The 18,696-nt window shown below is 40.7% G+C and overlaps 1 protein-coding gene across 1 annotated transcript in view; it reads right to left on the bottom strand.

Moving 5' to 3' along the window:
* LOC114137074 (cadherin-18) overlaps positions 1-18,696 on the bottom strand; it is a 129,199-nt gene that overhangs the window by 5,608 nt on the left and 104,895 nt on the right. Inside the window, exon 11 of the mRNA XM_028005587.1 lies at positions 15,286-15,537. Coding sequence (XP_027861388.1) covers positions 15,286-15,537 — 252 coding nt within the window. The remainder of the gene's footprint in view (positions 1-15,285; positions 15,538-18,696) is intronic.

The following is an 18,696-nucleotide window of genomic DNA, read 5'->3' as shown; positions in this document are numbered from 1 at the left end:
ATTACACTAAACTGACAAATGAATATACACGCAAATGTAAAGAAATGAAGGAATGTTGTTGCAGTTGTCATAACTACTCATTCTGTAATAAATTGTTGGAATTGAAAAAAAAAAAGTTTTTATTATGGTTAAATGTTTAATATATTTTCCAGCTGAAACCAATTAGCACTGGGATGCTGTACCATTTTCTCTGAGACAAAATTAGTATTTGTAATTGAATCTGCTTATTAAAATTATCTAAGTTGCGTGGAAATAAAAGCATTATCCGGCGAGTCGCAGCCATTCAGAGTGAGTATTCCTCTCTGGTCCGCCACAGACTTAATTAAGGTGGCTTATTAGTGAGCGCATAGGTAAAGCACGGACATTAATCAGACAAATGGAAAACAATCAGGCATAAACAAATAACAGAGACACTCAGACATGAGCGGGAATTGAATGTATGAGCTATGGAAATGTTATGCTCATGCTGTGACACTTTTGTTCTCAATATGATAAAAAATATCGACGTTTTCTGTCATTGAACGGCCATGCGGTATTTAGGTGGGTTGATTTGCTGTTTTAGTTCATTAAAATTGTTGTGTGATTTAATCTGGTGGGAAAACAAGGTGAGATATTCAAAAAGAATCAGAAAAAAAAATTTAAAGGTGATTTTCATGACTAGTGGTCCTTACCAAACAGTTTTTCCTTTGTTAGGTAAATTTGTTAACCAAATGGTTCTATTCACTGTTACTTTAGTTCACCTTATGTCCCCAGTTAGGATTCAAGCTTCCCAGTGTTCACCAGTTAACCCACCTGCATCCAAATCCCCTCTAGCGCACAGAGAAACAGATGCTGACACTGCATAAAAATATGCATAACTGTTTTTTGTTTTTTTTACGGTTCCACATTAAATGAGGAAAAACTTTTCCTGTTTTAGATTCTGTTTTAGATTTCCTGTTAGATTACAGTTTACAAATACACTCATGGACAAATACTTCCTTCTTCAGGAACGTAAGATCTGATGAAATCAAAACTGAATGAGGCAGCCACAATTACCCCCAGGAGAACCATCCAACTGTGAAGTAAGGAGGTGGTAGTATCGTGGCGTTGGTATTCTGCTGCAGGAAAGGCTCTCAAAATACATGGCATCACAAGGACAGAACTTTATGTGCAAATATTGAAGCAACATTTTAAGACATTGGGCAGAAAATAAAACCTTCTGGACAAATTGGTCTAAACCATAATGACCCTGTGCATGAATAAAAACAGAATATGATGATTTGGAATTCCTTTACAACCCACATATTAGATATTTAATGTACAAATTGATGAACTTCATTGTCTTTTTGCAAAGTTTCACTTATTTGGATTTTGTTCACTGAGGTACGCTGCAGATTACTAGTCCAGGGCAGCAAGAATCTTGTCAATGCATTTGATTTTCCTCTAAATGTGTGTTCCCAAATGTTATTAAGCTCTGCATTCAGAGTAATCAGTGTGTTTAATCTGAGTCTGGGAAGAATGCAGCTGGAACACTGTGTTCACGTTCTTAAAAGGAGACACACAAACAAACACACGCACACGCACACACGCACACACGCCAAATGCCCACCAATAAGCATAAGCAAACCCTGAAAAAGCTCCACTTTGTAAGTCAAGCTGCCAAGTCTTTCTCTGCAAAGAATCATTAAAAATAAACAATGGCTGTGCATGAAGAAAAATGAACCTTATTTTTTTGCATCTTAAGACACAGTTTTTTTTTTCTAACCCAAGAAAATATTTTTCTTGCAAATACCTTAAAGATGGGAAATAACAGCAACCCTACTGACAGTTACCTAATATGGAAGGACATTTATTTGGCTGACACTTACAGTCAGCCTCAGGTCTCTGGGGTTACGGTATGCTTAATGGCTGAGGACACAGTGAATGCAAACTGCAACACAATTCAATCTTCCTCTACAAAAAATAAATAGGAAGCCAATATTATCACTTCCTCGGGCTCAACATGTCTGTTTGCCTTCCTCATATCTGCATTGTGCTGATGTTTAGGTATTCAGCAAGCATCCGTGACCACGACCGTTTCCTCCAAACAGCGGCGATGGCCTTTTGTTCTCCTCAGACAGAAGCTTCGGGTTGGAGGAGGAAGACCGTCGGTATGATTACGCGTAACCTTCACGCGCTAATGTCCACAGACAATCAGTAATGAGAGGAGGGAAGAGGAGAGACTCAGTTATTAGACAGTTTTATCTAATCAAGTCCAAATGCGGAGACGCTATAACACCTGACAGAGCTGATGGCTGATTGTTTACTTGTGGAAATTTAATGAGCTGCCTTTGATCTTTTTACTTTTATTTTAGTCTTTCTGTAGACGTTTCATGGCACTTTCATGGCTTTTTCTAATCTAACCCGTTACACCGACTGTCCACCCGTCAGACACGATCGTGTTTGCAAGTTCAAGTAAAAACCATTTGCTGTCACTGGAAATCTGGGTTGCCATAGGAACACAGTACAAATGCCCACTAAAGAAAAAGCTGTGTGGCTGCTAATACAAGCAATATTGAAAAAGTGTTTTCTGATTTCGCAGGATTTCTGACAGTCTTTTGTATTCTGCTGATACATTTCACAGAATCAGCAGGAGTGGAGGACGTGTTGCTCCTCACATCGTTTGGTGATCAATTATCAACATGTACTGCGCGAGTGACTGGATGCAGCGTCTCACACGCTCACAAGAGAGTAAAACTGAGGTTTTTACTGCATACACAATCAGCTGTTATACATTTTTAGCTTAACAATATTAGTCATAGTAAATAAATGCTTTTTTCTATAAGTCCTTTTGAATTTTAAATTAGTTTACAAAACTGCATCTATCATCTTTGACTGAAGATAATGCAGCCAAATGCAAAAAGTATATTTTCCAGCTATTTCTGTAAAACACAAGACACAAAAAACTGAGGAAAGTTTGGACTTCAGTTTAACTTCTTTCTGTGAAAGACACGATCCTAAAAAAATGTGTTTATGAAACTACAAAACAAACTGATAAAACATTAGTAAATAGTTGTCTTTGCATCGGACAGGTACTGTACATCTTTTCACATTGATGTAAAAGATAAAAACTGCTTTGACTTCAATAAAATAATATTCAACTGAGTTTGAACATTTCTGCCTGTGGAGAACTTGTCCTGCTGTTGTGTTGGCTTTTGCCAAAGGAAACTCACCAAACAGATAATTTCATTTCTGCTGCACTCCAGCAAAAGACTTTGGACTTTCATAGAGCTCTAGCTGACAGTGGGACGGTCTAATTTCTGAGTAGATGTGGAGTGAATGAAGCCATTAATAATCAGTTAATGCTGAAGAATATATTTATAAAATACAAAAACATAAACCTGAATCTTCATTCACACGTGAAACCCTTCCCCAACATGAAAAAAGTCACCACTAACTTGGTTCTTTTTTCAAATTTTCTTTAAATCACTTTTGAGTTAGTTTACCTTCAGACATGCTTGTAAAAAGTGGGATGTGTTATAGTGGGGTTAGGCTGTTTAATGGGACTACTGGGCTGAGAGTTAATGGGACTACTCTTAAAAGAGCAGAATTGATTTATTGATCAAAGTGTGTCAACCTCTGCTACAATAGTTGTCAATAAGCCCCCTTTCAACATGTTAGTTTAGTTTTTTTCTTGCTGACATATTGCCTTGGAGATCAATACAATTGACAAGCAATTTGGCTGGCCTCAAAATACAAAAAAAAAAAATTAAATACCAAGTGCTTTTTGTATTAGAGTCTTGGTTCTTCACTCGGCTCTGGGCAAAAGACTTTCTTCTTGATTGGGTTAGTTTAAGTCCAGATAAGTAGTTAAATTCAATGACTGTTGTTTTCGTTTGTCCATTGTTAGGAAAGTCAGTTTAGGACATTTTCTTGGTGATATTATAATGTAACTGTACTGTTAAAGAGGTAAAATAAGCCCCAGTGTCTTTAGGTTGTTCAAACAGAAACAACAATTTGTACAAAAAAATGTTGATTCATTTGAGAAAGAGCTTAAGTTATTAAATTAGGTATTAAATTGTTCAGAGTAAGTAAGGAGTTTCATCTGAAGGGGTTTGAATGGATTGTTATAATTAAAGACCTCGTCACCCTGTAACACTTATGGATTATACTTATACAATGCTTGGGGTGATGCAAGCAAAACATCTCAGATTTGTATTTGTGAAGCAGTTTGAAAAACATGTATTTATTTTACATCTCAATTTCATCCCAGTTTATTTAAATAGACCTCAAACTTAGAAAAGAACCCAATAGAGAGCAGAACAACTGGGCTGTTTGTCTTCCACTTTTAAGATATCTCACTTTGACAGCTGTGTCTAGTTTTGGACACCATTTAGGAACAGAACCAGCCTTCAAAAGGTTCTGCTGAGTACAGATTGTGGATACTAGAAGTATGGGGGATGAAATGGCGAAACACATATTAGATAAATAAGACAATCCTCCGTGTGTAACCCACAATTAGCAAACGACTTTTATTTTTGCGGGCCCACTTCCTGTGTTGCCCGAACGCTGCTAACTTATTTAAAGCCACGCCTCCAGTGCGCAGTAAAAGATCCTCACCTGTTCCACTGTGATTGTGGCTTGCTGTTGGCGTCTTCCTTAGGAATTCCTCAAAAAAATCTTTGAACATATTGATTTGATTGCTGGGTGAGTTTATTTGTTAACAGTGTTATTTGTTCTATGTGGTACTTCTGCTCAATTGCTCATTGGAGCGTTGTTTTATTAGAATCACTGGCATTGTTTACCTGGACCGTCACCAGGATTCTGTTAGTGCTGATTGTGGCTAAGTACGCCCCACTCTCTTCAAAAAGGTAACTTGTTGCTGAAGTTTGTGCGTATTCTGACACCTTTACATTGATGCCGAGGCACTGAAGTTTAAACTAAAATTGATCAGAACAGAATGTAGCTACACTTAAATTGATATTGCGCAGTATATTTATTTATTTATTTATTTATTTTTCTTCCCTCACTCTGCTTGAGTATTTGACAATTAATTTATTTTATTTTTCTTGATTGATATTTTGGAAGTGCACTTTAACTTTAGTACTTTAAGTTTAAATTGATTAGTTGAAATATGATAGTTTTGTTTTATTTAAATTATGGTTAGTTTAACCTGATTGAAATGTCTGTTTAATTATTAGGAATCTAATTATTGCATTTGCATTTAGTATGCATAAACTAGATGTTTAAATTTAATAATTATTTCCTTTGTATTATATTTGTTTCTGATAAAACACTTAATGGGTTTTCTGACCTTTTAGGTCGGGTTTTTTTTTTTCCACCTGTCGGATCAGATCCTCATCTGGATCGAAAGATGGCGAGCTAGGAATGGACTATGGACTTTATGATTTGGACAATCAATTTATTCTGAGTCAATTCTCATGTGTCTCATTGTGTTATTGTAATTGTATGTTTTTTTATTCAAATCACTTAATATATATTCACCAAAACTAAAAGCACTGCCTCCTGTGTTTTTTCACACCTCAGGCTCCTTAAAAGGCCACTCTTCCGATGCTGCTTATGTAGCCGCAGTTAGCTGCCTAGCCCATAACTGTTACATTACTTTGGCGAGCTAGCCAGGAGCCTGATACTGTGAATGTTTTGGTGAATGTGTTTTGTGGTTTGGTATTGAAATATGGATTTCTTTGACCAAGTTGGTATCAATGTTGCTAATTCTGTCATCATTAGTGGTGTAACGAACACTCAAGCAGATGATGAGATTGTCAATCTTTTACGTAGTTATGGTGGAATTAAGGTTTTTTCTGTTACTGCATGTGAGAGTCCATTTTATAAAAACCTGGCCGTTGAATTTACTAATTCTGCAGATTTGGAAAAGCTAAAATCGCTTTTACCATATGTTTATCCATCTCAGGTTGCAGAAGATGTTATATTTGTTGTTAAATTGCTTTCAAGAGAGTGCCCTGCCACAGTCACAGTGGACACGACCTTACCTCCTGATTATCTCCATGAACTGAAACGTATTTCCCAGCAGAGTGGACAATCATTTGATGACGTTTTGAGAGGAGTTTTTGAACAAATAAGTGCTCATTTAGGAATAGCGGCTACCGGAGGGGAGCCTGATGGGGATGATGAAGGGGATGGTGATGAGGAGGATATTGTTGAAATACTTACCATTGAAAGAGAGTCCAGTCAGACTCAGCCATCTACTCTTCCCGCAAACCAATCAGATCAGTCCACCACCTACCAGCAGGGACCACAAACTCAGCCTAATCCAACTACAAATGTGGGGCCGAGAATTTTCCTCTCGGGGACTGATCTGAATCCTTCTGGGGTTCAAAGGGTTGTTGTCGAACACATTGTGCGCAGAGATGATGTAAATCTTCAACCTCTGTCTTCAGTTAGACTACGCACCTTTTCAGGAAGACTTCCAAAACCTCAGCATGAGGCAGATTATGAATCCTGGAGGTCTCAAATAGAACTCTTAAATGCAGATCCAAGTCTAGCACCTTTACATGTTACAAGGCGCATTTTGGAAGGTTTACTCCCTCCAGCTGCTGACCTAGTGAAGGGTTTGGGGCCTGGTGCCCTGCCTGCAACATTTTTGCAGGTACTTGATTCTGCATATGCCACTGTTGAGGATGGAGAAGAATTGTTTGCAAAATTTTTAAACACGCTTCAGGACCATGGGGAACGACCATCTTCTTATCTGCAGAGACTCCAGTTGGCTCTCAGCACAGTGGTGAAGCGTGGTGGGATTCCAGCCACTGAAATTGACAAATATTTGTTAAAACAATTTTGTAGAGGTTGCTGGGATAACAGCATGATTAACAAACTTCAACTAGAAAAGAAAAAAGACCAACCACCTCCTTTCTCAGAGCTTTTATTAAAACTCAGAACAGAAGAAGACAGACAGTTGGCAAAAGAGATGTTAATGAAAAAACATATTCCATCAGTCAAGCATCGTGTCAGTGCACAAGCTCACACTACCAGTTCATGTTCATGTAGCCATCTATCAGACTCGGGTGCTATCGAAGACTTAAGGAAGCAAATGTTAAAGCTGCAGAGTCAAATGTCAGCCCTGCTGTCTAAGGACTCTAATTCTGCTAAACCAGAAAATCAGATGAAAAAACAGAAACCAAAATCTGGCCAACCTAGTAATAGGCCAAAGCCCTGGTTCTGTTTCAAGTGTGGACAGGATGGTCACATTGCTCCCAACTGTTCCAGTCAGCCAAATTCCAGTTTAGTTGAAGAAAAACGCCGCCAGCTCAAACACAAACAGCAGTCCTGGGACAAAAGTAAGCCATTAAACTAGAAGCAGTTCTTACTGAGGGACAAGTGGGAGCTGCAACTAGTGAATGTCCCCACACTACAGACTCATTTTCACATTTTTCATTACCTAAAGGATTAGTGGGCACAAGGAGTACTGGTGAGGTGAAGATTAAAGGGATCAATTTTCATTGCCTCTTGGACACAGGTTCCCAAGTCACCACAATTTCACATTCCTTCTATAACACCCATCTATCAGATCACAAAATAAAACCAATAAATGATCTTTTGGAGATAGAAGGTGCAAATGGTCAGAGGGTGCCTTATATCGGATATGTGGAACTCTGTTTGACATTTCCCCCTGAGTTCACAGGAGAAGAGATGGACATAAACACCTTGGCCTTGGTTGTTCCAGACCTGCGATCATCACAACCCCCTGTTCTGATTGGCACCAACACTTTGGATGTTGTGTATAACCAGTGCTGTCAGTCACAGTCTGAGTTCCATCCTGTGCCTTTTGGATATAGAGCAGTGCACAAAATTTTGGAGATAAGGCATAAACTAACAACAGATGACTATCATGGCATTCTAAAAATGCAGTCATCCATCCCACAGGTCGTTCCTGCACAGAAGATTGCTGTGCTGGATGCTCTTCTTATTTGCCCATTACTGCAAGGTGAAAAAGAAGTAGTTATTCAGCATCCAACCTCTTTCTCTCTACCGGGTGGTTTGATAGTAAAATCTAGTCTTTTTGATTTACCTCCTGTACAGCCTGCTTCTCTGCCAGTGGTGATCACTAATGAATCTGACCATGACATTGTGATTCCAGCCAGAGCAGCCATCGCTGAAGTCAGTACCATCCAAACCATTCTTCACAAAGAGCAGAGTGTGCATCAACCTTCCTATAGTTCTGAGCCAAATCCAACCAAATTGAACTACAACTTTGGAGATTCGCCACTCTCAACTGAATGGAAGCAACGTATAACAACCATGCTCAACAGTATGTCAGATGTTTTTTCAAAGCATGATCTTGATTTTGGTCGTACAGATAAGGTCAAGCATGAGATCAAGCTATCAGATCCCACTGCTTTTAAACAGCGACCAAGACCCATCCACCCCCTAGATGTGGATGCGGTACGTAAACATATTCAAGAACTGCTGCAGTCTGGTGTTGTACGTGAATCCAACTCACCCTTTGCTTCCCCCATAGTTGTAGTGCGGAAGAAAAATGGTGCAGTACGGCTCTGTATTGATTACAGGAAGTTGAATGCACAGACCATCAGGGATGCATATGCTTTGCCAAAGCTGGAGGACACATTTTCAGCACTGTCTGGCTCGACGTGGTTCTCCACACTGGATTTAAAATCTGGTTACTACCAGATTGAGATGAATGAATCAGACAAAAATAAAACTGCATTTGTCTGTCCGCTTGGATTTTATGAATTTAATCGTATGCCTCAAGGTGTAACTAATGCTCCTAGCACCTTTCAACGCCTTATGGAGCGGTGCATGGGAGACATGAATTTAAAAGAAGTGCTTGTTTTCATTGACGATTTAATAGTGTTTGCACCAACTCTAGAAGAGCATGAACTTCGGTTGAAGAAAGTTCTTCAACGCCTGAAAGAATTTGGATTGAAGCTGTCAGTTGAAAAGTGTGTTTTCTTTCAGACATCTGTTCGCTACCTTGGACATGTAGTTTCAAGGGATGGAGTGGAGACAGATCCAGACAAGATTTCCACCTTAACATCTTGGCCGGTTCCTCAGAATTTAAAAGAGCTCAGATCATTCCTTGGTTTTGCAGGGTATTATCGCCGGTTTGTGGAAGGGTTCTCATCAGTGGTCAAACCTCTCAATGAGTTAACAGCTGGATATCCACCCTGCCAGAAAAAATCAAAACAGATGAAGTTGCAGCATTACCTTGACCCCAAAGAACCCTTTGCTTCTCGCTGGACAACTGCTTGCCAGCAGGCCTTTGAAGAGGTAATCCGGAAACTCAGTACAGCACCAGTTCTTGCATTTGCAGACCCAGGTAAACCCTACATATTACACACAGATGCTAGCTCTACTGGCCTTGGTGCAGTTTTGTACCAAGAACAGGATGGGCAGAACAGGGTGATTGCATATGCCAGCAGAGGTCTGTCCCGCAGTGAAAGTCGATATCCTGCCCATAAACTTGAGTTTTTGGCCCTCAAATGGGCAGTTACAGAAAAATTTTATGACTACCTGTATGGATCCGATTTCACTGTGGTTACAGATAGCAACCCATTGACATATCTGCTAACTTCTGCTAAATTGGATGCTACAAGCTATAGATGGCTTTCTGCTCTTTCAACTTTTACTTTTAAGATCATTTATCGGGCTGGCAGGTTAAATGTGGATGCTGATGGTCTCTCTCGGCGACCTCATGCTGAAGAGGTGGCTGATCCTTTGTCTCTTAAGGAGAAAGAGAGAATATTGAAGTTTACTGAACAACATCTGGAACATCCATCTTGTATTTCCATTGACCAGCACTCAGTCCAAGCAATATGTGACAGGCAACTGGTGTACAGCTCACCCAACCTGGACCAGGTTGTTGCTCTTGTGCAAACCCTCTCCATTAACACTGACAGTTTACCAGACAGTTTTGTTAATGATCTACAGTTCTCTTCACCTGTTGTGCCATCTTTCTCTGAAGGTGAAATTGCTGACAAACAGAGAGCCGATCCAGTCATTCAGCACATTATTGCTCAGTTGGAACGAGGGGAAAACCCACCGCCATTTCTGAGGGAACAGCTCCCCGATCTGCCATTACTCCTGCGAGAGCTTACACGCTTGGAGCTCCATAATAATGTTCTTGTCAGGAGGAGGAATATTGGAGGTGAGCTTACTTACCAACTTGTACTTCCAGAGGAATGGCGGCCTGAGGTCCTCAACCAGCTTCATGACCAGATGGGCCATTTGGGCACAGAAAGGACTCTGGATCTCGTCAGATCACGGTTCTTCTGGCCACGAATGGCAGTTGATGTCTGTAACAAACTCAAGAACTGTGAGAGATGCATCCGAAGAAAAGCACAACCTGAGAAAGCTGCACCACTTGTTAACATCAAAACCACAAGACCACTCGAACTTGTCTGCATGGACTTTCTCTCCATAGAACCAGACCGAAGCAACACCAAAAATGTTCTAGTGATAACTGATCATTTCACAAAATATGCTGTTGCCGTGCCAACCCCAAACCAAAGAGCCAAAACCGTAGCAAAAGCGCTATGGGAGAACTACCTTGTCCATTATGGAATGCCAGAGCGTCTCCATAGCGACCAAGGGACTGATTTTGAATCTCATACTATCAAAGAGCTCTGTCAGATCACAGGAATCCAAAAGATTAGGACCACACCTTACCATCCCCGTGGCAATCCTGTGGAGCGATTCAACCGAACACTCTTAAACATGTTGGGTACGCTGCAAAAAGAAGATAAAATTCACTGGAAAGATTTTGTGAAGCCATTGGTACACGCTTACAACTGTACCCGAAATGATGTCACTGGATACTCCCCATATGAATTGATGTTTGGTCGGCAACCCCGCCTTCCTGTTGACTTAGCTTTTGGACTGCCTGTGTCTGAAAAACCATCTACATCTCATTCACAGTATGTTGAAAAGCTCAAGTCACATCTCAAAGAAAGTTATAAGATTGCAACTGAAAACGCTGAGAAAGTCATGTGGAAGAACAAACTCAGATTTGACAAGCAAGTCACAGCTGCAGAACTCTCAGTTGGAGATAGAGTTCTGGTTAGAAACGTCAAACTGCGAGGCAAGCACAAGCTCGCAGACCGGTGGGAATCAGACGTGTATATTATTCAGAAGAAAGCCGGCACTCTTCCAGTATACACAGTCAAACCAGAAGGCAAAGATCGTCCCATCAGGACCCTCCACCGTGACCTGTTGTTGCCTTGTGGCTACCTGTCCCCAGCCTCTAAACCAGAACAGATAAAGCCAACAACAGCCATTGCACCTGAGACTTCAGAAAATGTAGATCTTTTAGACCCTGAAAATGAAGAACTGTTTTTATTTGACTTACCTGATTTCTCCAGCTCCTATGTCACCAGAGTTACAACTGAGGTTGACTTACCTGCTCCTGCATCTACTGTCGCTCCTCTGCCTGTGGATCCGCCTGGCCAGCATCCCCAGAGCTCTTTGGAAGAAGAGGTTGGTGAGGAAAAGGAAGTGGAGTCTGGACCTGAACCTATTGCTGAACTGGACATGGAACAAACAGCTGAAGATGGAACAGATTCTGATGACTCAGAGCCTCTCGTGGAAAATTCCTCCTCTCAATCAGGACCTGTCTCTCCTCACCCAGAATCTGCATCCTCTCCAGGACAATCCAGCATGTTAAGTGATTCTTCTGCTGCAAAACTCTCCAGCCCAGATCCTGAACCACCTGTCAGACGCTCTACCCGAACACATCAGCCACCAACTCGTCTGCAGTATTCAACACTTGGTCATCCACTTCTGCAGAGCATCCAGACCCTGTTTCAAGGACTCAGTACAATCTTTACATCTGCTCTGGACCTGGATGAGACCTCTGTGACCTCTACATCATGTGACAGTGTGGTGTGTCACCAGCCTGTTGCATGTACGAGGCCGCACATGAGTTTAGGGGGGGAACCTGTAACCCACAATTAGCAAACGACTTTTATTTTTGCGGGCCCACTTCCTGTGTTGCCCGAACGCTGCTAACTTATTTAAAGCCACGCCTCCAGTGCGCAGTAAAAGATCCTCACCTGTTCCACTGTGATTGTGGCTTGCTGTTGGCGTCTTCCTTAGGAATTCCTCAAAAAAATCTTTGAACATATTGATTTGATTGCTGGGTGAGTTTATTTGTTAACAGTGTTATTTGTTCTATGTGGTACTTCTGCTCAATTGCTCATTGGAGCGTTGTTTTATTAGAATCACTGGCATTGTTTACCTGGACCGTCACCAGGATTCTGTTAGTGCTGATTGTGGCTAAGTACGCCCCACTCTCTTCAAAAAGGTAACTTGTTGCTGAAGTTTGTGCGTATTCTGACACCTTTACATTGATGCCGAGGCACTGAAGTTTAAACTAAAATTGATCAGAACAGAATGTAGCTACACTTAAATTGATATTGCGCAGTATATTTATTTATTTATTTATTTATTTTTCTTCCCTCACTCTGCTTGAGTATTTGACAATTAATTTATTTTATTTTTCTTGATTGATATTTTGGAAGTGCACTTTAACTTTAGTACTTTAAGTTTAAATTGATTAGTTGAAATATGATAGTTTTGTTTTATTTAAATTATGGTTAGTTTAACCTGATTGAAATGTCTGTTTAATTATTAGGAATCTAATTATTGCATTTGCATTTAGTATGCATAAACTAGATGTTTAAATTTAATAATTATTTCCTTTGTATTATATTTGTTTCTGATAAAACACTTAATGGGTTTTCTGACCTTTTAGGTCGGGTTTTTTTTTTTCCACCTGTCGGATCAGATCCTCATCTGGATCGAAAGATGGCGAGCTAGGAATGGACTATGGACTTTATGATTTGGACAATCAATTTATTCTGAGTCAATTCTCATGTGTCTCATTGTGTTATTGTAATTGTATGTTTTTTTATTCAAATCACTTAATATATATTCACCAAAACTAAAAGCACTGCCTCCTGTGTTTTTTCACACCTCAGGCTCCTTAAAAGGCCACTCTTCCGATGCTGCTTATGTAGCCGCAGTTAGCTGCCTAGCCCATAACTGTTACACGTGCATTCTGTGAAATCTTTAAAGTGGATTGTAAAGATCCATCCATCCATCCATCCATTTTCTGTTCACCCTTGTCCCTAATGGGGTCGGGAGGGTTGCTGGTGCCTATCTCCAGCTACGTTCCGGGCGGGAGGCGGGGTACACCCTGGACAGGTCGCCAGTCTGTCGCAGGGCAACACAAAGACATACAGGACAAACAACCATGCACACACACACTCACACCTAGGGAGAATTTTAGATAGACCAATTAACCTGACAGTCATGTTTTTGGACTGTGGGAGGAAGCCGGAGTACCCGGAGAGAACCCACGCATGCACAGGGAGAACATGGAAACTCCATGCAGAAAGACCCCGGGCCGGGAATCGAACCCAGGACCTTCTTGCTGCAAGGCAACAGTGCTACCAACTGCGCCACTGAGCAGCCGGATTGTAAAGATTTTATATCAAATTCACACTCCTAATGTTTAATGTGTCCAGTGAGTTGGGGATAATTTAATATTATACTTTTTTGTGGGGATTCATGTGTGATTAGAGATGTACCCCCTAAGACTGTCATTTTTAGTTCACGAAAGATTTAATTTATTTCTTTGGCTTGTATCAAAAACTTGCCCCTATTATGTCGCCATTTTCTCTGAGGATTTCATGAATCAAGAATCATTTATTGTATTTATGTGATCATATATAATAAAATTCTGTTTGGTAACTCTCATTGTTATAAGAGGCAAACATAGGGAGATGCTTTTAAATAATACACACATATCCATTTGGTGTATACATAAACTCTATGGAACCTCACTTAAAATAATCCAAACTATCCCTTTACACTCTTATAGACTATTGTTGATAGTTTGCATCCCACTAAAGGCTGTTGATGCAGATTTGACACATACTAACAATATTAGAATTAGAAATTTTCTCACCAGTTAGATGTATGTCTAATTTAGCTAATTTAAGTTTATGAACCTGTGTATATAAGCCAGGTTAACACTGATCTCTTCCAAATTTAGCATCTGCTTGACAGCAAAACCACCAATTACCGTGGACCGTTGGTATTTACAGGGGATAGCTGCCGATAAATAGCTTTTAACTGCACATGTTAGTAGTTCAAATGTAAAATATACCCTGATATGCAATAATACATAGTGGAAACTATCTTGGCATTACTGTAGAAGGTAATATCAACAGTCTTCCTCATCTCTGATCTTAGGGGGAAGAGTTAATCGATGACAAGGGTTGGCTGCTCAGCCAATAATGATCCAAGTAACATTGTGTTCAGACATTTCAATCACCCAAACTGCATTTATTGGAAATGTTTTAAATGTTGTCTATGGAAAACTGTGAATATTTGAATTTTCTGCAAACAATTTGGAGTCACGTTCTACAGAAAATATGTGAATACGCACCTAGTCGGGGGTGCAATGTAATTTATGTTTTATGTACTTCTGAATAAATTCAAAAAGCTCTGGTAGAGATATAGTTTTAGCTCTTTCTTTGTAATAATGTTTCCCATTTAAGTCTGGCAATGGCGTCATTGTCACCATGTTGTTCATGCGAGACAGAAATCAGTAGGATTTACTCATGATTGTGTTTATTGATCTGAAAATGATTCAAACCAAGAAGACTAAAGATGAGATGGTTGAAATAGGCATAAAAGAAAAAAGAAGATAAAAATCTTCACCTCTAGTTTTACCCAGAACAGGCAGGCAACCAAATGAATACATTTTCCACCCTATTTTTTATGTTTCAGGTGCACAGAATAGAAAATAGTGTCCCATTGCTGTAGGGTTGTTCCTAGGATCCATTCAGCCAGTGCTGACCGGTTCTGGTTTTTGATAGCCATTGTCCTGCATGTTTTAGCCGTTTTCGTGGGTGAAACTTCAGAGAATATCTTGGAAGGACTCGTTCAAAGCATGCAGGACACTGTTGTTGAGGACCAACACTGGACACCTCCTGTTTCAGCTGCATATATTTCCCTCCTGATTGCACCAACTCTGTAGCTGAACCTTCTCTCTACACCAGCCTCCTCCCTCTGGACTCTCTTAAGTCCTCCACATACTTTCTGTTTGACCCCCCCTGAGTTGTACTTACTCATTTCAAATTCCACCAATATCTCTCCATATCTATTCAGCCCCCACCCCATCTCTGCCCTTGTCATACTCCTTCAACCTCCCACTCTCTTAACTCCTCCACGGTCCATCTCCTCCATCCATCGCCCCGGGATATTTCCCCCCAGAAGTCCCAGCCTTCCGCGGCTCCCCAGAGCGTCTGCCCACCAACTCACCCAGCAGGATGACGATGCACAGCAGGATGGCGATCAGAGCCCCCGTGCTGAGGCCCGCAGAGGAGAGAAACGCTTCCCCCTGGCAGATCCGGATCTTGCCGTGGCGCTGGCATGGGCACACCCGCAGGGTCAAGGTGCTGGTGCCACTGAGCGATGGCTCCCCGCCATCCCACACCACGATGGGAAGCTCATAGAGCTCCTGGGTCAGATGGTTAAACCGGCGCCGCCTGGCAATGATGTTAGCTGTGCTGTCTGCAAAGACAAAATGATAAAACAAAAAAACGGTCATACCCTTGGGCTGAAAGACTAATTGTGCACCTCTTTCAGAGAAATATGCAATTACTTCTATATTAGTGACAATACTATGCTAAACTTAGTCTCGGCACTGTTGCTTTCCTTCTGAAAGTATCCAAATATACTGTAGAATTATTTACTGTGTCTGCAGCTCCTCGGCTTGCCAAGGCTAATTAATTTTAAAGGTGTTTGTTTAAGTCGTCCAATGTGCAACTAAAGAGCAGTTTACCTTGATCTCTGCAGAAACACATCTGTTATCGCCACGTGAATAAGCAGAAATAATAGGGAGCGAAAAAAGAGCAAAACAGCCGCGGGAGATTTTCTGACAAGATCGACTATTTGTCCCAGACAAGCAAATGTATGAGAGCTGAAATTAATGCGAAAGGTTTGTTTTGGTGATTGTAGCAGGGAATTATTTCACACTTGAACCTGAATGACCAGCATTTATTACTCCATAAAACGTCAGTAGTGACAAAGTTGACAAATGTCAAACTGAATGAACCCTGGCCATATATGATAATCTCAATTTGATCAGAAATAAATTAAATAATATTTAGGAGTTTCATAAGGTGGATAAGACATAATTTTTATTGTACTTTTTTCAAATGAGACATTGTTTTTATCAGGAAAATTGCACCCAAGTTGTATTGTTACAAATGCAATGACAAAGCTTGACACAGCACTCTGTCAAAAGAAGGTTTGATCGGCACATTAAAACGGTCATTTATAGATGTTAATTAAACATCAATAAGGTCACATGCCACATCTTTTCTTCACATCAGTGGAAATAAAATAAACATTGTAGGTGTATGACCTCAAGAGTCCTAAAAGATACTGTGGGTGAAAACTTAAGATATCATTTATGGATGAATAACTTTGAGTTTGCATACTGGTGACACGCTGCACGCTGATCTCGATGTTCACGCTATTTAAGTTCTGAAAATGCTGAATCGTGTAGCAGGGCGGCCGTTTTCCCTCCGCCCGGTGAAAACACCTCCGCCGTGCTATACTATCGAGCTGCTGCCGCTCTGAGACCTCGCCTCCCACTCCAATCTCGACTCCATCTATGAATAATTATTATGATCGACAGTTGGAAAGACATCACGTACTTCAAGCTTTATTAAGCCAGGACTCGTGTACCGCCGCATCAGCACGCAGATGGACGGAGGCTTCAGAAGACGCAAACGGCACAGAGGAGAGACGAGGATTCAGAGCCTGGATGTCTGAGCAGTAAGCAGAGAGCAGGCTGGGTGACACCAAGGCTCAACCAGAGGAGGCTCAACAACAAAAATAAATAATCAGTTTGGTGTGTACGCGCAGGTCCTTGTACTAACCACAGGGAGGAAGTTCAGATCCATTATGCTATGGTAATTCACATGAACCCATGTCTCGTCACAGGTGAGAGGAGGAGAGCGGTGTGATTGCAGAGTGAGTGTGATTAATGCCTCAGCGAGACAGACCATCTGCAGCCAAACTGCATCCACCCCCCGCCCCCACTCGAGACACCATGCTGAATACAAAGGTTTGGCTGTAGCAACCACAAAAAATTATCAGCACTCAATAATTTGGAATCATTAGATTTATGTATTTTGTATTAACCAGGTAATACAATGGTCCAGCTTAGTAAACCGCCCAGCAGTTTCCCCTCCACACGACACAAACACGGTAATTAGTATGCACTGCATGTGAGGCTCTCCTCACGCTCTGGGTTCCGTTCTTCACTGAGCAAGCGCTGGCAAACAGATTCTTTTTCCCAAAACCATCAACACAATGCAATGCAAGAGTCACTTGGATAGATGTCATATTCCCACGGTGCATTGCAAAATGTTTCAAAACTTTTCCCAGTTTTGTCTTCTTACAACAACTAAGTTTAGTTTTTATGAGGTTATTCTGAGATAGATGAAAGATGGCTTCCAAGATATTTTGCAAATAAACCTTTGAAAAGTGTGGTGTGTGTTCGTATTCAGACGCATTGATAACCTTAAAAAAATTTAGTACAACCAAGTACTTTTTTCAGTATAAATGCATCTTGCGTGGAGATCTGAGAAATAAGCTAAAAAAAAAAAAATAACTCACAACATGAATAAGCTTAAGACTATGGAACCCATCAGACAGGTTAAGGAGAACGTAGACAATTTGAAAACAATAACCCAAACTTTAAACATCCCAGAATCCAAAATGATTAATCTAAATATAGTTTTCCACCTAAACTATGAGGCTGACCAGAAAAAACAAGCCCAGTGCCTCTCTGGAGAAGATGCACAGATTCAGAGCTCAGGTGAGAAAATCTGTTGACATTCATAGGAGAATTAATTGATTTGGTCTTAATGAAAGCACTGAGAGAAAACAAGACAATTGTTGGAAGAAGACAAGAAATACCACTCGCAGTTTGCCAAAGGTCATTCAGATGAGACAGGACATGTAGAAGAAGTTGCTCCAGTCAGATCAGTCTTAAAATATTGTTTGTCTGACATGCAAAATGCTGAGCTTTCAGATCAGAGTCTGCAAAAGAGACAGGTATGACAGGAGGAGTGATAAATAAGGAAATCAGGAAGTAATGCTGAAATAGAAGGAAAAGATTTACCCAAAGTTAGAGAAAGTGAGAGAGAAAAGCCTTGGGGAGCAGAAGCTCCAGTAGCAAGGTAAGCTTGGTGATGCTGCCATCAACTAATCATTCTCGCTCTCCTGCTGTTAACCTTTTACTTTCGTGAACATAAAAAATAATCCTACGTCAGCTCATCTTGTTGTAAATTGGGCTCAAACTCCAAGTTGATCTTGTCAGATGGAGTCTTGTACTAATCCAGGTTCTGGTTCTGCTGGAGGTTTCTTCTTGCTGCATTTCCTTAGACAGAAACTCTCCAAGTCGGCAACACAGATGGGTGACGCGGTAGACCTCGTCACCCATCAAAGGCTGTATCCGTCAGCCTTGAACGTAATCCAGAGATATGAAGCAGAGGTTGAAAGCAACATCAGACATACAATAAGAGCAATCAGGGAGCAGGTAAAGGTGATGTTCAGGATCAGGAACTCAAGATAGAATAAAGGTGTGGTAAGGTTTGATGACAGGCAAGAGGACAGGAGGGGCAGAGCAGACAAAATCATGACAAGTGGATGAAA

This window comes from Xiphophorus couchianus, chromosome 21 (assembly GCF_001444195.1).
Source record: "Xiphophorus couchianus chromosome 21, X_couchianus-1.0, whole genome shotgun sequence".
Taxonomy (NCBI): Eukaryota; Metazoa; Chordata; class Actinopteri; order Cyprinodontiformes; family Poeciliidae; genus Xiphophorus; species Xiphophorus couchianus.
This window is presented reverse-complemented; position numbering and strand designations above follow the sequence as displayed.